The sequence below is a fragment of the Pinus tabuliformis genome, chromosome 9, assembly GCF_031772625.1.
Source record: "Pinus tabuliformis cultivar Carrire ecotype Pingquan chromosome 9, CPIR1, whole genome shotgun sequence".
NCBI classification, from domain to species: Eukaryota; Viridiplantae; Streptophyta; class Pinopsida; order Pinales; family Pinaceae; genus Pinus; species Pinus tabuliformis.
Window position 1 is genome coordinate 1,192,196,760 of NC_142307.1, and position 24,400 is coordinate 1,192,221,159.

The 24,400-nt window shown below is 43.5% G+C and overlaps 2 protein-coding genes across 3 annotated transcripts in view; one reads left to right on the forward strand and one right to left on the reverse strand.

The window, feature by feature from the left end:
- Positions 1–3,547: 3,547 nt before the first annotated feature.
- LOC149152817 (CBL-interacting protein kinase 23-like) overlaps positions 3,548–24,400 on the forward strand; it is a 346,757-nt gene continuing 325,904 nt past the window's right edge. The window contains exon 1 of one of the 2 annotated variants that reach the window (XM_089440398.1): positions 3,548–4,041. In XM_089440398.1, coding sequence (XP_089296524.1) covers positions 3,871–4,041 — 171 coding nt within the window. In that variant the 5' untranslated portion in view covers positions 3,548–3,870. The remainder of the gene's footprint in view (positions 4,042–24,400) is intronic. The other variant, XM_089440397.1, reaches the window with a different exon arrangement.
- LOC149152818 (uncharacterized) lies at positions 17,431–20,358 on the reverse strand. Its single transcript, XM_089440685.1, has 2 exons — positions 17,872–20,358; positions 17,431–17,748 (listed from the first exon to the last, which is right to left on the reverse strand). The coding sequence occupies exons 1-2, from the start codon at positions 20,074–20,076 to the stop codon at positions 17,545–17,547; spliced, it is 2,409 nt and encodes an 802-aa protein (XP_089296811.1). The 5' UTR covers positions 20,077–20,358; the 3' UTR covers positions 17,431–17,544.

Sequence of the window (24,400 nt, forward strand, 5' to 3'; positions counted from 1 at the left end):
CTTGTTTCTTAAGAGAACTTAAGGTTGAGTTCCCTCACTTGCCTTGATAGTTCCTCTTCAAATAAACTTGAGGTAAGAGAATTCAAAGAAACTCTTCAAGTTAAGATCATTTACGTGTTATTTTCACATATTAAGGAAGGAACTAAAACTATTTTCTGCTATTTTGTAGTATACCTTCATGCTTGTCTCTAAAATAGAAGCTAAGCTTCCTAAGACCAATCATTTTGTTCAAAATAAACCTGTTTCCTCTTCTCAACCCCACACCACTTCTAAGGGATAACCCAATAAAATGGATTGAACTTGGTGTCCCCCAATGTAACACTTACAAATAGGATAGGAAAGAAGAAAAGGTGGTTCTCTTTTGACAAGAAGTATGAACATTTTGATGACAAATGTAGGGTCATTCAAGCTAAGATCACTAAAAAGGCACATGCCATCCTGATTGAGCAACATTTAAAAAAAATTATAACATATGAAATGAAATGATATTTTAAGGTCAACGAGACTAAAAATAGTCTATGAGACCATTAGTTCCCTATTTTTCGCTTTTTGCAATTCAATCCTTTTCTGATTCAAATTGATGATGAGTTGACCCAACCTTCCAACAATCCCCTCACTAAAAAGACAATGCCATTAAACTGATGCTAACATGTTCTCATAACTTTCTCTGATGTCTTTGAATGCATCACATTCCAAAATAAAATGTTTTTCCGATTCGACAGCCCCAGACATGCAAAATGTACACACTCGTTCTTCCCAAGCTTCTTTGGGCCTTTTCCACTGTCTTGTTTCACACCGAAGTTGATGTGAGTTGGTCCTTAATTGAGCAATAAGAACCTTTGCCCTCCATGAAATGCTAGCTCGAATGAACTCTTTTTGTTGTAGATCACACATAGGGTTGAATTCCTCAATGTAATATTTCTTCTTTCTACCCAACTCTTTTCCCCATACCTTTTTACGAAACTTCTCCATAACGAAATCCTTTAGCTCCTTGCTATTTGTGGGACAAGCATTGAGGTAGATTTTCCATTTTTGCATCCATGTGTAGTTTTGTTTCATCCATGTTTTCTTTCTTTCACTCATGCCTTCATCGAAGATAACATTAGGCTATCTACCTACTCTCATTTGCTCAATTCTTTTTAGATATCTTATGAGCCGCACCATAGCAATTGATTCAATGGGAGTTGCTCCTGTTTCACTCAACATTATCTCATAAGGTACTGAACTTTTTATTTTGAACTTGCTCATGATCAAGCGTTTTTGGATTTTCTCAATTTGTTTCCATTTTGAGACGGGAGTGCTGCTAGTCCACAATTCACACCCATATAGCATCATTATACAAATTAGGAGTCCAAAAAGCACTTTAATCGTTTTCCAATCCCATAACTCTGCCTCTCTACATCTGTTTTGAAGAGCATTTAATGCTTTCCACCCTCCTAAAATTCTCTTCTTTCTGCAGTTCTCCCAATTGAGTTTGTTGTTGAAATCAATCCCAAGGTACTTGTATTCATTTACTTCTTCAAGAATAAAATCTTCAAAGAAGAAACTATGTTGGCTCTGCTTCCTTTTATTAGAAAAAATCATTATTTTGGTCTTGCTAGTATTGACTTGCATCCCCATTGCTCTACAAAAATGCTCAAGGACATATAAGTGCATTTGCAATCCATGGGCCGATTTAGAAATCAATACAATACATCAGCATATAAAAGAAGCTTTATCACAAACTCCCCCAACCGAACACCATCTCGACCTTGCAGATTTAGCCACTCTTCCAATTTATCAATATATAGACCAAAAAGAGTAGGGGATAGAGGGCAACCTTGCTTGGCTCCAATGTCACTTATGAAGCTTTCTGAAATACCTATTGAGGTTCTAATTTTGACTTTCACTTCTTCATAAAGTCTATGGACAACGACTCTATAATGCACAAGAATTTCAAGTTCTTCCATTCTACACCACAACTTATCCCTAGGGACTGTGTCAAATGCTTTTTTGAAGTCAAGAAAGCAGCAAAACACTTCTTCTTTGTCCTCCCAAACCTTTTCAACAATGTGTCTCAACGTGATGCCATGATCCACAGTAGAATGTTTCGGCCTAAAACCCGCTTGTCCTCTTGCCCTCTTTTCTTTCACTTCTGCCCACTTACTAATTCTGTGTTCTACCATGTTGCCGGAAAGCTTTGCAAACAAAGGATTGATCATAATTGTTCTATAGTTGGATGGATTATTAATGTCTCCACTTTAAAAAGGGGTATTGCTAGTTGTCCAGTCTATTGGGAATCCTTGTTGAATGATGTTGTTGAATATTTCCATGATGTGCGGTGCAAGAGTGTTCATTCACCATTTTAGATACTCTGCTTGAAGTTCAACCAAGTCCTTTGCCTTTCCTGTTTTCAGCTTCTTAATTCTATTCTCCACCTCCTGTAATGTGAAGGGCTTTGAATTTGTGTTGATCCTGGGGGGGACTCCGCCTCAGACTCTTTCTCATAGAGTTGCCTCGGATATTCAAACCATTGATTGGCTGTAATATTATTTTCAATTTGCTTCTTCCTTGGTTGCAGTTCCTGCCAGAAAAGCTTTGGATTATTCTTGCTTAAATATATTAACTCTTCTCTCCTTGTTTGCATGAACTCGTCTTTTTTCCTTTTTAGTATCTGCTTATATAACTTTACATTCATCTTCTCCTTTCCTGCGTTTTTCAAGGTTCTCCTTGCCATTTTGCATTCCTCATCAAACCAAGTATTTACAGGAAAACAATTTGATTTTGATTTCCTATTTTTTGCTTTTTTGCAATTCTCAAGTGCACTTTGAATTATATTTGTTAACTCATGACTGTTGAAGCTTCTGAAACCAGTTTTCTCCTTCCGAATTAATCTCTCTAACATTGTCTCGAAGATAGTACAATTTTCTTGTGTTAGAAGAATTTTGCCCTTTGATAGTGATTGTTGAGAGCATTGGGTTTTCCTCTTATGCTGTCTTTCTTCTAACCATGATAATCTTATTTAAATAGGGTTATGGTTTGATTTTAAGTCCCAAATACACTCTCCAATACTAACTTCGTCTATCTTTTCTATTAAGCTTTGTGAACACATCACATAGTCAACGACACTTGCCCCATTGTATGTGTTGTGAAGTTCCCGGACCTTTTCCATCTATCTAGACCATTGCGAATAATTAAGTTGAAAGCCCCACACAATGTAAGCAACTCTTCTCCAAAATGATTGCTAACTTTTCATCTTCTGAACACTTCACCCATTGAGGATTCTCCTCTTCAGTGAGCCAAATAGGATTGTTATCCTCTTTGCAACAAAAAATACTAGCTTGATTATCTGTTGTTTTAGCATTGAAATTTCCCACTAAAAAAACTTTTCTTTGCTGAGAGTACACAGTAATATCTTGTTTTAAAGATGTATACCGATCCTTGCTATGAAGCGCATTCCCCACTTTTCCTATCGGAGTTACTTTGCACCTTTGCACCTATTGGTACCATGGTTAATTTATACACACGACAACCCTGAAATGTCGCAAAAGACATTGATCATTGAAAGTGGAAACCCATCGCAATCGCTTAAAATAGTAAGATACTCATCTTTCGGTACCCATTTTTCAACATGGTTTCGAACCAAACTTCATTTTTTAACAGAGTCAATTGCGATGAAGTGCGAGTAACATTTACACCAGATGGATCGTCTTAAGACCTCCCATTGTGAATATGATCGGAGCCATTTCAGACCCTGCTACCAGAAATTGCAGTTCTCACTGACATATGCTGATACTCGTGACACATATACAATGGATATCGGAGAATTGTAGTAAATAATGTGTAGGAATATCTGAGAACAGTGCAGGTGGGTGTCTCTCGCAGAAGAAAATGAGCTCTCAGAGTTCCAGAACTCGTGTAGGCAGTTATGAGCTGGGACGAACCCTCAGGGAGGGTACTTTTGGGAAGGTGAAATTTGCAAGGAACGTGGCTACTGGACAAAGTGTTGCCATCAAGGTGGTGGACAAGGAGAAAATTCTGAAACAACACCTGATTGATCGGGTAAAAGCCAATATTCACCTAATGTTGGGTCTTGGATGAGTTGTTGAGGGCATTCGTTTTTCGATGAGTGAGTTAATGTGATCTGAAATGATGTTGTTATGTTTAATATCATACTTTTGAAAACAATTGGATTTTCCATATTGTCTTGGCCAATTCTTTTGTGCTTTCCGATTTTGATTCAAGGCTGCCTAAGCTCGGGGAGAGATTATCTCCATGATTATTACGCATAGGCATGAATGTTCTCACTGTAGCTTGGGGTGTCAACATGTTGCGGATGAATTTTTTGGCATGGTCTACCCACATACATTTTCGCTTACCCAGCGCTCTCCAATTACCCTCCCAAAAGGATGCAATAAAGTGGTTTGAAAAACAGGAGAGGGGTAAACGAGTAGAGCTCATTACTGTGACTCTGCACACTCTGAAGAGAGTACATACTGATGTGTTTAATTTAGCTTCTATTTCTAAAAATTCTGAATGAATCTTACCATATACTTCCCTTTAAAGCCTGTGGGAGAGAGAGATTTTCACAGTTCTGGCGGATTTCTTTGTCTCCCTCTTTCTTTATTGGACGTTTCTATTCATATCTTGATGTATCTAGCCATATGTTTTAGGTATCGACTAACATTATTCTGCAAAATGTATGCCTATATTGCCACCATATCTATTATTCTGACAACAATATTTATGATTTACCGTGGTTACAGTATTTATACCCTAAGAGAATGAGTGGTAGAAGTTCTAGGATACAAGGTTCTGGTGATAGTTGGTTTTGGTTTTTTGTTGAATTTATTTCTTGCTAACATTGGGTGTGAGTGGTATTACCTCCGAGGTTCTCACTAGGTGTAAAAGTCCCAAGTACAAGGATGAGACCCAAAGGGCAATTTAGGCAAGCCACCACTGTCGCCTTAGTGGCTTTGTCTTTCTCACTTCAAAAAAGTTGTAAATACAAAGATGAGACCCCAAGGGCAGTTTAGGCGAGCCACCATTGTCACCTTAGTGGCTTTGTCTCTCACTTCAAATTACAAATGGTCCTAGTCAAGGGGGGCTTCCTTATGGTCAACTAAGCTCAATGAGTTATATTGTGAAGTGGGAACAAGAGAGGACTTAGTGTTATTATTGTCTGATTTAATTTATATGGTTAATGCTCTTAAATTCACCTCCTAAATCAGATTCCCAATCAGCCCTCAAGATTAATCAATGCAACACTAGGTTAAGTAATTGCGAGTGGATTTAAGATTATGCTATGAAACTCAACACACTTGCTATCAAGAGGCAAATGATCAATTCTAAATCTGTTAATGAAGTATTTATTGCGGAAAATTTGGATTTAAGAAAGATCTATAACAACTCTTTTATTCAAGATAAAGAAATTGCAAACTAAACGTTGAATCTAGCAAATTGATTTAGATATTCACGAAGAAGTAGACTTGCTAAATGAACATGCAAGTTTATCTAAGATTTGGTTTCTAGAGGTTATTTCAGGATAAATTTTGCAAGTTGATCTAAGATTTGGTTTCAATATGTTATTTCAGGATAAATTCCAGATTTAGATCAACTTATCAAATACCCTTTTACAAAAGATGAAACTATTACATCTCTTTCCAACTGGGGTACTTATTTCAATTTTAACACGATTGTTACAGTTTTTGGTCTGCACATAGAGAAAATTGTGGTGAGAAAATGGTTGTGTTCCACAGACAGACTTCCTATCTATTTGGAAGTTATGATAACTATGAAGGAATCTCAAGGCTTGATTGACAAATGCGACAACTAGAGTTTGGTGGGACAACATATAGAATGTTTTACTTGTTTGTACTGTTACCCACCAAAAGTGGGTGACCCCTGGGAAAAACTTTTCTCCTATTCATATCTTCCAGCCGGCAGCTAACAGCCCCTGAGAGCCGTCTTGTAGCCGATGCGACATGTCGTTCATATCTCCGCCATCCGCGTCAGTCATATGCTTCCTTGCCCATTTGTCAAGAGCACATGTTGGAAGGCGGGCTTCTGATCAAAATGTACTTTATGCATTGTGTAATCAGGTGCGTATGCTTGTTTGTATATGTGCACTTTGACATGGATTATGGGGTGACTTGGAAGAATGAAGGGTCTTGGCCGTAGTCTTGTTCCCTCACTTTAAATGGGGGGGGGGTTAATTTTCTTTCCTAGTCCAGTGGGGCCACACCTAATGGCCCATGGCTTTAGGAAGGGGCACTACTTGGGAATCCATGATTGAGATAGCGTGTCCCATCTATCCCATTTCCCATACTTATCGCTCCCCTCCGTACATTACGAACCCTTATTCCACCTCCCTTCTCCAGGTCAACTGACCATTGGTTCACTGGGATTTGGCACCTGTTACCCACCACCACTGGGTGACCCCTATAGGAGAATTTTTTTCCTAGATTTGTCTTCAACTGACAACCAATGACCCCTTGTAGCCACCAGATAGTTCGATGTGTCACCATTCTCTGCCACCTGAGCAAGGCGTTGTGTGTCCTTGCTCATCTGTTATGATCATATGTTTAAAGGTGGGCCTTCCAACCCCGAAGGTATGACTTTTCATTATGTGATTGGGTGTTTATGCTTGCTTTTCTTGGGCACATTTGGACATGGATTAGTGGGGGGATTCGACAGAAAGAATGGGCTTGGATTGTACTCTTGTTCCCTTGTCCCAACTTGGTGGTTAATCTGTATACTAGTCCAGTGGGATCTCCTTTATTGGATACTAACTTTAGGAGCGACACTACATGGGAAACCCTAATTTTGGTTGCATGGTCTTGCTTCTCGACACCATATATATCACTCCCTCTGCTCATTATAACCCCTTTCCACACTTTTCCCAGTTGGATCCACATTTGTCCATTGGGTCCACAAGGTGTTAGTCTCCCCCTCCCCTTGTCCACACTTTGGGTCAGGCCTGGAATGATGCCCCTGAGGTTGATGTAGCTAAAAAGAAGAATAAAAGCATAATTTGACCACTTACAACAGGAAATGTACCACAAAATGCAAAAGATGGCCGGGATAAAAAAATTTAGCGCGTGGGAAAAAGCCAAACACGAGCTCTACCCCTATTATGGCCATCACCCTATTTCCTAGGGCCCCTATGAGTGCCCCCCTTGCATCATTAAAGAACCCATAACTGTCCCAACCCCTAGTGGGCGATGAACTGCCCAACCTTAAGGGGGTAATCACTGCTATATCACACGCATCATGCTCTCATACCCTAGAGCCCTGAGCAGTAAAAGAAAGAAAGATCAATAAAAGGAAAAAAGGCATATGAAAAAGGGTGGAAAAACAAAGGTCGGGGTAACTCATGTACCATGAGTGCTTCCTCCTACATCTATACACCTAATGTGTGGGCTTCCCTCATTATAGCTACCCTTGTACCATGGCATGTGGCTTGGAGCCTTCCCTATTGCCCTATTCTGTTCCATCATTATTTCACATGCCACCTGCCATCTGATGGATGTACCATGGACTTGTCTTTCTCACCTGCTTGTAGGTTTTAAAATAATATGGATGCCTTGCTAGAGGCGTGTCGTGCATGGCTCCAAGGATCTTCTCTTTAAGTCTAGATTCGTGAACCAAATAGATCCTCGCTTTGTAGTAGATAACATCGTCAACCATTGTATAAGGGTCGTCCTGTCAAATCCTGTTCTTTGAATATTCTACCAAGAGGCTCGCTTTCCAATCTTCAACACCTGCATTAAGCGAACATATAGTGGGATTCCTAGAGAGGGCGTCTGTAAAAATATTCTTCTTTCCTTTTATGTATTCTACGTCAAAATCAAATGCTTGTATTTTACTTACCCACTTTTGTTACCTTTCGTTCAAATCCTTCTGTTCCAGGAAATACTTCAAACTATTATGTGTAAAAATTTCTAAATCTAACAAACCAAAAATCCTACTACAGTAAACTGATTTGCATTACCTACTCGTGTTCTTCAGTTTAACAAGTTATTTTAAGAATTATTCAGTTAATATTAATGCAAATACACTGCAGCCTACACCTATATACAGATCAAGTACCTGAAAAATAAATGAGACAACCACACAAAGGACACTTATTTTTGGACTAAATGTTCTCGGGAAAACCCAGTGTGGGAAAACCGGTGCAGCAGATATGAGGGTTTTATTATTAAGCAGATTTCTGAATACAACTAGGGTGCCAAATCCGTCTCACCCAACAGAGAATAAACCCGACAGAAGTACCTCTATCCGGAGACAGATATTTTGGCGAATCCAGCAATTGGATTAACAAACCACACAGGTGACTGCATTGTCCCCAGTACTATGCAGCGATGGCTACTCCCAGCTCTGCGCTGGAACTGCGTCACCTCCTCTAGGAGCTGCGTCACCCTCCCAGTGAGCCTTCCCGGCTCAGAAATTGATCTGCTGAATTGCTGCTCGATCTGCCTCACAGAAACCCCAATGCTGCCTCTAAGTGACTGCGTCAGATCCTCTAGCCTCTGCGTCACCCTTTTTGGACCTGCGTTGTCTCTCCCCGCTACTGCTCTGCCTCTCTGCTATGTATTCTTGGCCTTGGACTGAAGTCCCTCTGCCGAACTGTCCCTCTCTGCACTAGAAACTTACTCTGCTCTGTGTGTGTGTGTTTTCTCCAACTGACCCCAAGCCTCCTTTTAGACTTTTCATGTTGAGAAATCAATGGTCGTTATCTAATCTCTAATCAATGGCTAAGATTAAATTAGACTTGATCCTCGTCTCTTAGAAGCTTCTCACCCATATTTTCATTAATACCCATTAATATTTTAATTTTCCTAAGTTTAGACTTAGGAACCCCATTAAAAATATTAATTATTTTAATAAAATACAATCTGGGTGGAATTTCACCAAACGATTTCTGGGTCTTGGAGATCTCATGTGTTCTAGCCCCTCCACAAAATTTCGGAGCTAGAGCACATCTGATGCTACCCAAAAATCAACACTCCCTCTTAGCGAGGAATGTGCTCTAGCAATACTTCCCAGCAAAAGTATCACACTGATCCATGACATCGGTCCTCTGCGCTGTTGATGCTCGACCTACTGCCCTTCATCCACTGCGCTGCTGCAATCTGTACTGCTGCCCATGACACTGCCACTGTCACTACTGCATCTGTACTGCAACTCCCTCTCAATATGCTGCATCATTCTGCCCATAGCAATGCCATTGCTGTTGAAGTTTCTAAGTTTACTTAGTTAGAAACCCTCCATGCACTTTATCTGATTTATTCCTACCTACTTGTTATTTTTCCTTAACAAGTTATTTACAATGTAAATACTGAAAATAAACACTAGTGCATGCTCAACATATTACAGATCAGCAACTAAAAGAAACACGAACAAACACACCATATGACACCATTATTTTTGGATTAATGTCCCCGGAAAAACCCAATGCGGGAGAATCGGTGCAGCTATCTGAGGGTTTTCTTATTAAGCAATACCAGAGTACAATCTGGGTGCCGAAACTGGCCTACCCAACAAAGAATTTTCTTAGCAGTAATACCTCTCGGTTTCTAACAAATCTACTGGCTGAAACCATGGATAATCCTTCTGGTAGCTACTCAGCACCAATCTGCCCTAGAAACCCCGACGTCTGCCCAATTTGGACTACGTCAGCCTCTCCTAGCCCAGCACTGGCATTGTGTCAGCCCCAGGAGGCCTCGCGTCAGTGCTCTGAGCCTCTGCGTCAGCTACGCTGGCCCCTCTGGTGCTCTGCGCAGCACTTAGCTGCCTCTGCGTGGCCTTGCATGAGCACTGGCTGCTCCTGCGTCTCTCTCTCTGGCTGCTCTGCTGCTATCTTGACACTATCTCTGCCTCTCTGTCTCTTTGTACTCAATGCCCCTCAGCTGCTCTCCCGATCACTGATTCTATCTCTCTTAGCAAACCCCACTCTAGAGAATAGAATGACTGATCACTCTGGTGTATTCTCCAAGTGACCCTCAAGCCTCCTCTTATACTTTTCCTGTTGACGTCTCAACGACCGAGATTAAGTCCCTAATCAACGGCTAAGATTAGATCTGGCTTGATCCATGTCTTTTGGACCACTCTAACACAGATTCATATTAATACACATTAATATTTTATTTTCCCTAAGTTTAGACTTAGGGACTCCATTAAAAATATTAATTATTTTAATATCTTCTGATCTGTTTAGAATCTGCCCAAACCCTTTATGGGTATTGGAGATCTCATGTGCCCCAACCTCTCCACCAAATTTCGTGGCTAGAGCACATCCGATGGTACCACAAATCAACACTCCCTCTTAGTGAGGACTGTGTTCTAGCAATACTCCTCACTGAGTATTACTTTGATCATCTGACATCGGTACCTGTGCTGATGCTAGGCCTTCCTGCCCAACATCCTCTGCACTGCTACATCCTGTACTGTTGCCCATGGTTCTGCCACTGCCACTGCTGCATCTGTATGATAGTTCCCTCTACATCCGTGCTGTTGCTGGTCCTTCCGTCCAGCACTGCATTTGCACTGCACCTCCTCTCATCATGTTGCATTGTGTTGCCCACTGCTGCACTGCAACTCAGTTACTGAGAAGTAACTGATCTCCCAGCTGACCTCCTTGTTGGGCTAGAAACACCCACTGATGCTGAAGCTCCCTCTGCTGCTGACAAGTGCTCCCTCTCTGACCTCTGCGCTACTGCAACAACTCCCTACATCTCACACCATTGCACACCTCTCTATGCCTTCCTGCACTGGTGCAACACTCTTGTGCCTCTCGCACTACTGCAGCGTGCTAGCTCTGTGCTGTCTCGGGACTCCTGCACTGTAGCTCCCTCTGCCGCTCCATCCGCATCCGTCTCTACCCATTCAGCCAGTCCTGCTACTCCTCGTCGGGGCTCCCGTAGCAAGGTCTAATCCAAGATGCTGGGTACCTCGAGGATCCTGCCCCTCATCGCCTGTAGTCCGCCTGACTACAGCTAGATGTCTCCCCACTTCTTCTCAAGTGGGGTGTGTGCACTCATGGCACAATCATCGTCTGTCAAAACTTCCTTCTCTGCCTGTGCTAGCGTTGCCTTAGTCTCGGAAGACTCTCCCTTACTCTTCTTCCTTGGACAGTGGGTCGCATAATGACCCAACTCCCCACAATGGAAGCACTTGATTTTGGAGATATCTTTCTTCTTCCGCTTTTATTGCTTCCCCTCATATGCTAGGGCCACATCTTCCTCCTCCTGCTTGACTTTGATCCCCTTGCTTCTGCTACCTGTCTTCCACTGCTGTTTGATCTCTTCTTAGCGAAGAGCTGCCCACATCTCGTCCCACGGTGGAAGTGTCCCTTTGCCCAATATACTCTGGACAAGCACTTCCTAGTCTTCTGAGACAGCATTCAGGGTTGTCCTCACCATCAGCTCCTGATCCGGTGTCGCTCCTATAACAGTCAACTGGTCTTGGATCTCATTCAATCCTCCGAAGAAGGTGTCAATCGATTGCCCCTTCTTCATCTGATACGACCTCATCTGATTCTCGAGCAACATTCTTCTCTGCACAAAAGTATGCTGATACAGCTTCTTGAGAGCCTCCCACATCTCAAATGTCATTTCCTTCTTGGCTATACGTGGTACCACATGATCCTTGACCCCGTCAAGGATAATGCACTTGGCCCTCGCCATCGCCTCCTCATACCTGTCATTATCACTGGGGTCGACTGGGACAACTATTACCTTTAAGGCGAAGTTCTTGACACCATTCCTATCAAGCACTGATAAGATTCTGGCCTTCCAGACTACGAAGTTCGATGCTCCGTCCAGTCTATCCTGGTCTCTTACCCCGTGTAGTGTCATGATGCTCCTCTACTTCCCCCCTAGAAGTTCTCTGTTCGACTCCTCTGAGTCTCTACTTCCCGTCTGGAAGTTCTCTTCTGGACTCTCTCTGAGTCTTGATTTCCCTCTAGAAATCCTTTTGCCACTTGTTGAGATGCCCCCTACTCTGATCGTCTTGTGCAACTGCAGTGCTGATCCAGGTTCCTCGGCTAGAAACCCTCGGTAACAACTCCTCTGGCCCTACTCTATCAGGTACTGTTTTAACTACAGTACCTCACTAGCTCCACTCTGCAATATTCCTGCGTCCTTCTAGACCCCAGCAACTGCGTCTCTGTGAATTGCGTCAGCCCCCCTCTGCCTCAAGCTGGCCCTGTGTCACCCCAGATGGGTCTGCGTCAGCCCTAGGATGCCTTGCGTCAGCCCTTTGGACCTCTGCGTTGCTCCCGACATCCTCTGCGTGGCTCTGGCTGGCTCTGTGTCACACTTCTTGGCTTTTGTGTTGCTAGAAACAACTTTTGTCACCTCGGGACAACTGTTTTCTGCTGCTATTGCTCCGCTCGGCTGATGTCTCTTAGTCCTCCTGTGATTTGCAATCATCCTCTGATACCATGTTGAAGTTTCTAAGTTTACTTAGTTAGAAACCCTCCATGCACTTTATCTGATTTATTCCTACCTACTTGTTATTTTTCTTTAACAAGTTATTTACAATGTAAATACTGAAAATAAACACTAGTGCATGCTCAACATATTACAGATCAACAACTAAAAGAAACAAGAACAAACACACCATATGACACCATTATTTTTGGACTAATGTCCCCGGAAAAACCCAATGCGAGAAAACCGGTGCAGCTATCTGAGGGTTTTCTTATTAAGCAATATCAGAGTACAATCTGGGTGTCGAAACTGGCCTACCCAACAGAGAATTTCCTTTGCAGTAATACCTCTCGGTTTGTGACAAATCTATTGGTTGAAACCTTGGATAATCCTTTCGACAGCTACTCAGCACCAATCTACTCCAGAAACCCCAGTGTCTGCCCAATCTGGACTGCCTCAGCCTCTCCTAGCCCAGCGCTGGCTCTACGTCAGCTTTTCTTGGCATGCGTCAGCCCCAGGAGGCCCTGCGTCAGCTACGCTGGCCCCTCTGGTGCTCTGCGCAACACTTAGCTGCCTCTGCGTGAGCACTGGATGCTCCTGCGTCTCTCTCTCTGGCTGCTGTGCTGCTATCCCAACACATCTCTGCATCTTTGTCTCTTTGTACTCAATGTCCCTCAGTTGCTCTCCTGACCACTGATTCTATCTCTCTTAGCAAACCCTGCTCTAGAGAATAGAATGACTGATCACTCTGGTGTATTCTCCAAGTGACCCTCAAGCCTCTTCTTATACTTTTCCTGTTGACATCTCAACGATCGAGATTAAGTCCCTAATCAACGGATAAGATTAGATCTGGCTTGATCCATGTCTTTTGGACCACTCTAACACAGATTCATATTAATACGCATTAATATTTTATTTTCCCTAAGTTTAGACTTAGGGACTCCATTAAAAATATTAATTCTTTTAATATCTCCTGATTTGTTTAGAATCTGCCCAAACCCTTTTTGGGTATTGGAGATTTCATGTGCCCCAACCTCTCCACCAAATTTCGTGGCTAGAGCACATCCGATGCTACTCCAAATCAACAATTATTAACTGCTGCACTGCAACTCAGTTGCTGAGAAGTAAGTAACTGAAAATCCACCCAAAAGCTGACATGCTGGTCAGTCTGGATGCCCCTTGACACTGAAGCTACCTTTGCTGCTAATCTGCGCTGACCCTCTGATGCTACTGTGCTGCTGTTGTATCTGCTCTGTGCCTTCCGCACTGCTGCAACACTCTACTGCGCTGCTTCAGACTTTGGCACTCTAGCTCTGCCATTGTTTCTCCATCATCCCTCGCATCAACTGACTCCCGTCATTCTGCTATTGTCATTAAGGGCTCCCGTAGCCATGTGTGATCCCTTTGCTGCTGCTTCCCACCTTGGTCAACCGTTTGATCTCTTTGTGTCGAAGAGCTGCCCACGTCTCCTCCCAACTGGGAAGAGAAGATCTGCCCAAGATGCTTTGGACGAAGCTTTCCCAGTATTCAGTGACTGTATTCATGGCTGTCCTGACCATAAATTTAGGATTTGGTGTAGCCCCTATGAAAGTTAGCTGGTCACGGATCTTTTGCAACCTAAGAAGGAAGGGATCGATTTCTTCTCCCTTTTGCATCTGAAACTGTCTCAGCTGACTCTCAAGCAACATCTTCCGCTGAATGGAAGTTCCCTCATACAATGTGGTTAAGGCCTCCCACATCTCCCTTGTTGTGTCCTTCTCAGCAATATGTGGGATCACATGATCCTTGACTCCATCCAAGAGCATGCTTTTTGCTTTTTCCTGAGCCTCCTCGTACTTCTTGAGAGGATCAGCATCAACCGGAACAACAACCGTCCTCAAGGCATAATCCTTGATGCGATTTTTATCCAAAATTGCCAGGATCATGGCCTTCTAGATGACTAAGTTGGATGCTCCATCCAACCTGTCTTGATCCCTCAGTCCATTAACGACCGTCTCTGCTCAATTGAATGTCGAACTAGTTCTCTTCTCGCTCTTTCGTTGCTGCCCCCGCAAAACTCGGATCTGGATTTCTTTGGCTCTAAAAATCCTCTAAGGAACAAGCTTCCTCTAAATTTCGATTTCCTTCACGGAGATCCTTCTGCCAACCAATGTCGAATCACCCCTCTCTAATCTTTCTTTGCTGCTGCTCAACACTGGATCTAGATTTCTTGGCAAGAAATCTTCTGAGGAACTGATTCCCTCTACTTTGCTTCTGCCCCACTAGGTACTATTCTACACCAACACAATCAACACTCCACCACCAGCAGCTCCAGATGAAATCTGCACTGCACCTCTAGCCACGACAACCGAAAAAACGAGACTCAACAGTCTCTGCGTTGGCCCAGTAACTACTGCGCTGTCCTCTATAGCAACAACGTCACCCAATCAGGCTGACGCAGGCTCTGCGTGAGCCTCCCTTGGTGACTGCGTCACCCCTCCTCTGCTCTCTCGACCAGAAACTGCGCTGTCTCTCGAGACAACTGTCTTCACACACATATTTTCCTCTGTCCTTTCGTCGATGGCTTCAGTCCTCCTTGATCTGCAATCCCTCTGATACCATGTGAAAATTTATGAATCTAACAAACCAGAAATCCTACTGCAGTAAACTGATTTGCATTACCTACTTGTGTTCTTCAGTTTAACAAGTTATTTTCAGAATTATTCAAAAAACATTAATGCAAATACACCGCAGCCTACACCAGTATACAGATCAAGTACCTGAAAAATAAATGAGACAACCACACAAAGGACACACTTATTTTTGGACTAAACATCCTTGAAAAAACCTAGTGTGGGAAAACCGATGCAACAGATATGAGGGTTTTATTATTAAGCAAATTTCTAAATACAACTAGGGTGCCAAATTTGGCTCACCCAACAGAGAATAAATCGGGCAGAAGTGACCTTTATCTGGAGACAGATATTTTGGCAAATCCAGCGACTGGATGAACAAACCCCACAGGTGACTGCGCTGTCCCCGGTGCTGTGCAGCGATCGTTGTTCCCAACTTTGCGCTAGAACTGCGTCACCTCCACTAGGCGCCGCATCACCCTCCCAGTGAGCCTTCTCGACTCAAAAATCGATCTGCTAAACTGCTGCTCGATTTGCATCACAGAAACCCCAGCGCTGCCTCTAAGTGATTGCATCGGCTCCTCTAGCCTCTGCATCACCCTATCTGGAGCTGCGATGTCTCTCCCTGGTGCTGCTCTGCCTCTTTGCTATGTATTCTCGACCTTGGACTGAAGTCCCTCTGCCGAAGTGCCCCTCTCTGCACTAGAAACTTACTTTGAAATTCTCAGCAAGCCACGCCCCAGAATTTCGAATTAGCTAAAGTGCTTCTCTGTGTGTGTGTTTTCTCCCACGGACCCCAAGCCTCCTTTTATACTTTTCCTGTTGAGAAATCAATGGTCGTGATCTAATCTCTAATCAACGACTAAGATTAAATTAGACTTGATCCTTGTCTCTTAGAAGCTTCTCACCCATATTTTCATTAATACCCATTAATATTTTAATTTTCCCAAGTTTAGAGTTAGGAACCCCATTAGAAATATTAATTATTTTAATAAAATGCAATCCGGGTGGAATTTCACCAAACGATTTCTAGGTCTTGGAGATCTCATGTGTTCTAGCCCCTCCACAAAATTTCGAAGCTAGAGCACATTCGATGCTACCCAAAAATCAACATTATGATCCGTTTTGACTAGGAATTTGCCGCCTGCCAAGTACTGTTTGAATTTGATCAAGGCATGCATGATTGCGAGCATTTCCTTGTTGTATATGGGATAAAATCTCTTGGAAAATGCTATCAGGCGCCTATTCTGCATTAAGATTGCACCTATGCCTTCCCTCGATGCATCACATTCTTGCATGAAGGGCTGTGATAAATCTAGAAGAGCTAATATTGGACATGTAATCATTGTTTCCTTCATTTTTTAGAAAACTTTCTATGCAGCTTCCGACCACCAATATGCCCCTTTCTTTGTAAGCTTTGCCAATGGTGTGCCCTACTGTGAAAATCCCTTTATAAAGTGCTTGTAGTCGCTGCATAACCAATAGAAACCCCACAATTCTTTAAGGTTTCTGGGAGTAGGCCAATGAAAAATGGCCTGGATCTTTTCCTGGTGCACTTGTACCCCTTGTGCACTAATTATATGCCCGAAATACTAGATCTCTGTCAACCCAAACTCACACTTTGAAGCCTTGGCATACAAGGAATGTTCCTGCATGATCCCTAGAATCTCCCCTAAGTGACCCAAGTGCTCCTCCCATGTACGACTGTAAAGCAGTAAGTCATCAAAGTACCAACAAATGTTTATGCAACTGCTTATTGAAAATATGATTCATGCATGACTGGAAAGTAGCTGGTGCATTAGTCAACCCAAACGACATGACTAAGAACTCATAGTGCCCAAAATGTCATCTGAAATCTTAGGCACATCTTGCTCCCATACCTTAATTTGATGTTTCCTTGATCGAAGATCTATCTTGGAGAACACTACCACATACAACTTGTCTAACAATTCATCGATCCGTGGAATAGGAATCTCAATGTTGCACGAAGCGGGAGCGAAGCGGAAGCGTTTTTTGGAAGCGGGGACGCCGAAGCGTCATTTTCCAAAAATCTAGGAAGCGAAGCGTCCGTGGAAGCGTCTGCTATATATATATATTTTTTTTGCATTTATACTCAAAACAAACATCCCAAATACCAAATTAATTGTAGAAGACATGAAAACATGCATATTTTTGCATAAATCAAGATAGATATGGCATCCATGATTCCATTGTAGTTACTAGTATGTACAACAATCATCTATATTCTAGCTATTACAAACATACATCAAATTTTTAAGCATATTATAAAACATAAAACATTTAAGCATATTATAAAACATAAAACATAGAGCATATTATGATTTATCTAGCAAGTGAGCAACTGTCAACATTTGTCATGTCCAAAATTCAAATAATAATGTTTACAAAATATGTCACTTGGTCACCGCCAAGCCAAAAAGGTTCAAAATTCAAATTCACAAGTCTACAAGTCTAATGAGTAATCTATGACAAAAAGTAGTAGATTGTGAATATATCTACTAATCTCTCCTCCTTCCACCACGGATAGAACGTGGTGGCGGGCCTCCACGTGGTGGCAATGAAGAAGATGGTGCCTGTGGAAGTCGTGGCACTGAAACTGATGAAGAAGAACCCCCTGCTGTTGGTGTTGAACCATGGAACCTAGGAACCAAGGGACCAGATGGGGGTGGGGGTGGTGGCATATCAACACGGTCATCATCATCCTAGAATCGCTCAAAAAATTCATGCAAAAAAAAAAAACACTAGTTAACAAAAAAATTAAAAACATGAATTAGAGAAATGCTTTATAAGGGAAAATTGGAAAATTCATACCACAATGGACATACCTGGATAAGAGCATCCTCTAATTGCTCTAGTCGCAACACTCCATCCTCCAAATTGGGCTCCTCTGGATTCTTGTCCCAAATCAACAAGTCTTTATTAGACTTTGCATCTTCACAGTAATGGGACAACAATCGCAAGTTGTAATGAACATAAACCAAGCTCTCTGCCCGGTCTAAATTCAACCTGTTCCTTTTAACACTGTGGATGAAAGAATAAGAGCTCCAACACCTCTCTGCAGAAGAAGTGTTTACCACCTGTGATAGCACCCGCAATGCCAAACTCTGTAGAAGTGGAGTACCCCCTCCATGCATGTTCCACCACTCAAGAGCAAAAAAAGTCTCTCGATCTTTAATTGCATGCATGCTCCCAAATGGACCAGTGTTGAGCGTATAGTTGCTCACCTGTCTCCGTACCAATGCAGCCTCCTCCTCATCAGGGATTAATTTACTCAATGCAGCCATATATTTTTTGTGAACCTCTTGATCTTGGTGTGGTTTTCTCCTACTCCCCCCCCCAGGTGCTGGTGTTGAAAGCCATGATGGATGATAGTATTTAGGTGTCAAAACATATGCTAATGCATGCAATGGAACATTTAGCATTTCCCATCGGTTTTCCACCTCTACACGAATATAATTGTACAAGGTGATATCTCTAGGCTCAACAATGTCTTTAATCTGCCCCAACATGCTATCCATTTGCTCATACACCTCCCCAATTACTGGTCGATCTGAATCTGCAAACTTGATCATGTAATAAATTGGTTTGGTGAATTGCAAAACATATTTAACCTGTCCCCAAAAGTAACTGTCAAGAACAGTGTCCTTGACTGCATTAGCACCATCTATGTCAGTGTTAATTTCATCCCATGTTTCAGCACACACCAGATTAGTTAAAGCTTGTCTCACCTTCACTAGCCGCCTAAAGGTGAGGTAATAACTAGCAAATCTTGTCTTTGCAATTTTAAGCAATTGCAACTTGGAGTAAGTGCCATAGAAGTAGTTTACCCTTGTATGCCCTGTGATGAATTTAATGCGCTGCTTCCCTCTCCTGTAAACCTCAGCAATCCACCCACATTCTTTGTGTTTCACAATATCATGCATCAAAAGGTTCAATGTGTGAACCAGGCACCCAGACCAAAAGATGTGTGGATGAGTACGCTCAATAATTTTTCCTGCTGCCTTACAATTTGCTGCATTATCTGTGATCACTTGAACCACATTATTCGGACCAACATATTTGATTGATTTCAATAGGAGATCTGCAATGTTTTGTGCAGATGCAGTGATGGAGGAGGAGTCATGACATGCAATAAATACTGCACCACTAGAAGAAACACCAAGAACATTTATCAAATGTTGGTTTCTAATATTTGTCCACCCATCTGATACAATGGATACCCCAGAATCTACCCACTCATTTGTAAAACGTGTCAAAGCTCTTTGAACCTTAGCTTTTTCTCTTTCTAATAACACTGTTCTAGCTTTCTCATAGTTGGGGGCCTTGTATCCTTTTGGGGCTTCATTGATGGCCTTTACCATTTCATGCCAATAGGGAGAGCGAAGCACATTGAATGGTACACCGCAAGCACAAAGAAAACGGACTATCTTTCCATCCACATCATCCCTCCCAGCAACATTAAGGAAATCCCCTATTGTTCTTCTACCTCCAGAGCTTGCAGAAGTACCATGAGGAGATGAGCAACTACCAAATTTAGAGGTTGCACTTGATTCAGAATGAGTTTTTTGTTTCTTGTTTTTTTGTTGTGCAGCCATCTCTATTTGGATGTATTTTCTTCTTTCTTCAGTTGAAATGTTTGGGCAAATTTGTACCCCCACAGAACCCTTTTTTTCATCACTGTCCAGCACCCCACAAAGATGCCTCCTCAGACGGGTATATGAACCACAATATGGTTTTCCTCCATGACAACCATGAGGGCACACAAATTTGTAAGATCCACCACCCTTTCCCCCATCAAGTTTGGTCACATAGTTCCACAAGGGTGTTGATGTAGCTTTCCCATCTTGTGTTTCAGTGTCCCCTTCAGGTTCATCCCCTTCCTCTTCAAACCCTTCCTCCTCATCATACATTGGGTCACTCCTATTAGGACCATCACCAATGTCCTCTTCTGTTTCTTCCCTTCTATTCCTCACCTTTGCCATCATTAAAACCAAGAGTGGAATGATACATAGAAGCCAAAAGAACACCATCTTGGAATATGGATATAGGTGGTGGACAACCTGTAAATAAAGGAGCAAGTAGAAACAATGGGAAAGAGTAGGAGAGGGAGGAGAAAAATACAAAAAAATTGTCAAAAAAACAAGGGAGTTTGGGGTTTGAACTTACCTCTTTAGCTCTTGTAGATGAAGTCCTCCAAGCTCTTGCTCCAAGCTCCTCCTCCTTCTCCTAGCTCCTCCTTCTTCACTCCTCCAAGCTCTCCTCTCTTCTCCTCTCCTTTCCTCTCTTCTCTTCTCCTCTCCTCTCTTCTCTTCTCCAACTCTCATAAACTCAAAGTGAGAAAATGAGGAATGAATGGGGGCTTTATTTTTTTCATTCCTCACCTTAACCTCACTCTAACCTCACCCTAACCCACCCCCTTAATGTTGAGTGAACATAACTTAAAAAAAAAATTAAAAAAAAAGTGTTTTTTTTTTCCCTTGGGCGCGCCCCTTTTCGCCGAAGCGTACGGAAGCGTGCGCGAAGCGGCCGCTTCCTGCTCCGAATCGCCGTGCTTCGGAGGCCCGAAGCGCCGTACGAAGCGCGCTTCGGAGCCATGGAAGCGGCGCTTCCGGCCGGCGCTTCGGAAATTCCAGGAAGCGTCTTAAAATGCTGAATTGCCGCTTCCGAATTCGGAAGCGCCGCTTCCGAGGAAGCTTCCTAGGCGCTTCCGTACGGTGCGCGCTTCGGAGCTTCGATCCGGGGGGGGGGGGGGGGCGCTTCGTGACCCATGTCTAGTAACTCCTTTATGGATTTTTCAATTTCATCTTTGAATCTCTTGGGATGCCTATAAGGAGTCGTGATGACCGGTTTTGCTCCCTCTTCCAACTCAATGGTATGCTGAAACCCTTTGTCTAGTGGCCTCCTTGGAGGAGGCTCCCCAAAAACCTACATGTGCTTATCCAACAGGAATTGTACGTCTGGATGATGCTTGGTGGTGCTACCTGTAGTCTCCTAAGTGGTAATGAGGCACTTTGCTGCCCATGCTACCTCTCCATGCTGAAAGACCTTTTCCATCCTTTTTGTTGAGATTAATCTTGGAGCAACATTCGACATGCCCCTTAAAACTACCTTTTTCTCATCTTTCCCTTTAAATTCCATCTTCATAAACTGATAGTTGGTAAGGATGTCCCCTAAGGAGTATAACTGCTATGCTCCCAACACCAGATTTGTGTCTGCTAAGTCAACTATGCAAAAGTCATTTGTTAGTGAGTAGTTACCCAAGTTGACATCTAACCATGGAGCTCTGTGTGTGCATGTAAGATTATACCCATCTGTTACTACCACATCAAATCCTTCAAATTCCTTAGGAGGAATGCCCCTTTTTCTCACCAAAGTAGCATCAATAAAATTATGCGTTGCCCCACCACCAATCACTGCTGTGATCCTTTGGTCCTATATGGTTCCCCTAACTCCAAAGGTGTAGTACCCTGGAACTCTTGAAAGTGTGGCAATCGCTGTACCCTTCACCTTTGGTCATGTACCCTCTCTCGTTTTCACCTTTGGTTGCGTACCCTCTCCCATCTCCCCCTGTGGTTGTGTAATATTCCTAATTAGCCATGGCTAATTGGAATAGTCGATTTTGCTCAATTTTGCCTTCTATAGTTATTTATAAATAAAAAGGTGAGGAAAGGGGGACATAACTCACTTTTTGAATAAAGTCACTCCCTAGTAGCACCACGTTGTAACTTAAAACGGGAGCCAAGGGGGCCAAAGGACCACGTAGAGAAGGGGGCCCACGTAGACACTTGGAGGGACTGCGCAGATGGAGAAGGAGCACGTGGCAAGAGAGGGGCTACGTTGGAGGAGGTGGGCCATAGGGTTTTGAGAGAGGGCAACGCTATAAAGGAGAGAGGAGCCTCCTCATTTGGGCATTGGATTATGTTGCATTTGAGCTAGTCACTTCGATTAAGAGCACGCTGGCTGTTTAGCCTGTCTGCAGCACTGTTTAGTGCATCGAGTGTCTCCGTTCGGAGATCTCACCCTTAGCCCCGGGGGACTTCGAGTGCCTGCTCGGGCAAGGTAGTTTCATCAATATTTTGCAGGAGGAGCGATCTCTGGAGTTGAGGAGGAACTGAGCATTTTGATGACTGCGTAGTCTTGAGAGGGGAGGACACAGTCTCTTTTGGTAGGAGCTCTGGATTGGGTTTATGTGGAGGATTTGAGCTTGGAGATTGAGCAAGGGATCAACCCTTGCCTATTGGAGGATTTTGGCAGAGTCTCGGGTAAAGTTTTGGAGGATTTTCTTCAGGGGCAGCGCGGAGCCTTGAGGGATAACGTAGATCCTCAAGGGGGCGATTTCCGGGGGTCAGCTATTTTAGAAAATCTTTCTGGGCTTTTCCAGGTTTATTGAGCAGAGGTTGATTCCAGAGTTTCAACATTTTCTGAGGAGGGGAACAACCCCAAATCCTCACTTGTTTCCAGCAGTAGCAGCAACACAGCAGTTCTCCGGCAGCTTGGAAGCAGTTCAGAGAGAGGCCATTTCCTTACTATTCTGAGTGTATTTCTTCACTAGCCTTGTGCAAGTCGAGGTGCTATCTTTCTGATCACCTCTTGTACTCTTCCCATTCCTCAGTATAATAAAATGGCTTAGCTTTTCTCTCTGTATTTCTCGAGTATCTGCTTATATTCCATGTATGCATTATTGTATGTTGCACTACTGTTATTTTTATCTCTTTGAGCTTCCCGGCTACTATACCACTTGTGTGTTTTTGTCTTATACTCTTAGACAGAGTCTGGAAAGGGCCAGGTAGCCTCCAGATCTCGTCCTCTTTTTAGAGGCGACATATCTGGTAAATGCCCTCCCAGTCCATCTCTGGTTGGAGTTTGCTTGTGTTTGAGGGATACCCCTGATAAGGGATATTACAGTGGTATCAGAGCATAGATCTAGCTCAGCCTGTGGAGCTAGCAGTCTATGACACCGAGGGAGAAGCCCTACATCTGTTACAGAGGTAGGAAATATAGAGATATTGAGCGTAGGTTGGAGAACACCTACGGAGAGGGAGACTGTGTTCGGGTGGTGGACACAGAACAGGAGGAGCCTGTGGTGAACACAGAACAGGAGGAGCCTGTGGTGGACGCAGAGCAGGAGGATCCGATGGCAGATGAGGACGGGAAGAGATTTGCGGACATGCTCCTCAAATCAGTGCAAGATCTGTCGAGGCAGATCGAGGTGATGGGGCAGAGATTCACGGCGGTGGAGGCTAGACAACGTGAGAACCCACGGGTTTTCCAGGTTGGTGAGGGATCGGGTACATCCCACCATTTGCTAGAGCAGGGTGCCACTCAGCGTGATACTACTCAACAGATGGCCTCACATGCCCCTACACGCTCTACCATGCCCACTTTCCTAGGAGCAGACACGGGGGCCGGAGCCCAGTAGGAGGCAGAGCCCGGTCATATGGGCGATTATTTTGCAGAGTACTAGGCCTATGGGCAGGAGTTCAGGGATGCTCTCTCATTCAGAGACTTTGTTCAGCTCCAGCGGGATAGTAGACCTCGTGACCATCACAGAGGATACCGGCATTATCATGATGGAGACACCCACCGCACAGCTAGTAGATTCCACTTGCCTACATTTGATGGCTCATCAAACAGTTTGGCAAAGTCTTGGGTGGAGAAGTTGGACATCTATTTCCAGCTTAACCAGATGTCGGAGACAGAGGCCATCAAGGTGGCGACATTACATTTGGATGGTGAGGCCCAGGATTGGTGGTTCCATGGGATGGTTACACTCGGACACTCCACAGTGACGACATATGCCGAGTTCACCAGGAGATTGATAGAGAGGTTTGATCGGGGGGATCCGGAACAACACTTTGTTGAGCTGACGAGGCTCAAACAGACCGGGAACCCAGAGACCTACATTGCAGATTTCTTGAGGGTTTCAGTGATGGTGCCAGATCTATCCACGGCATGGAGGATCTACATGTTTGTTGAGGGGTTAGCAGAGCCACTTCGGGGTCTAGTCAGATCCACTAGACCAACCACACTCCTGGATGCTATTAGCAAGACCCGGGACTTACAGGATGCCTTACCAGGACTCGGACACCTTACCCCAAGAGACAGGCTTTCCAGCCTAAGGGGAAGGATGTGAGGATTCCGCCTCCAAAGGGGAATCCAGGACGAGCACAGATTGATGATGATGCCAGGAGGGAGCTGAAGAAGAAGCAGTTGTGCTTTACTTGTCAGGAGCCGTGGGCACTGGGACATAGATGTGCTGCTGGCAAAGCACATTTTATTGAGGTCTTCTCCGAGAGCAGCGGGGAAGAGGATGAGGAGGATGACGTGGAGGCAGGAGATAGTCATGCCGCGTAG

What these genes read in the sequence shown, in the direction of transcription:
- LOC149152818 (XM_089440685.1), bottom strand. Translation starts at nt 20,076, where the DNA reads ATGGTGTTCTTTTGGCTTCTATGTATCATTCCACTCTTGGTTTTAATG. An exon ending in TAGAGGATGCTCTTATCCAG is followed by an intron (nt 17,749 to 17,871) that starts GTATGTCCATTG and finishes GAGCGATTCTAG; the next exon opens with GATGATGATGACCGTGTTGA.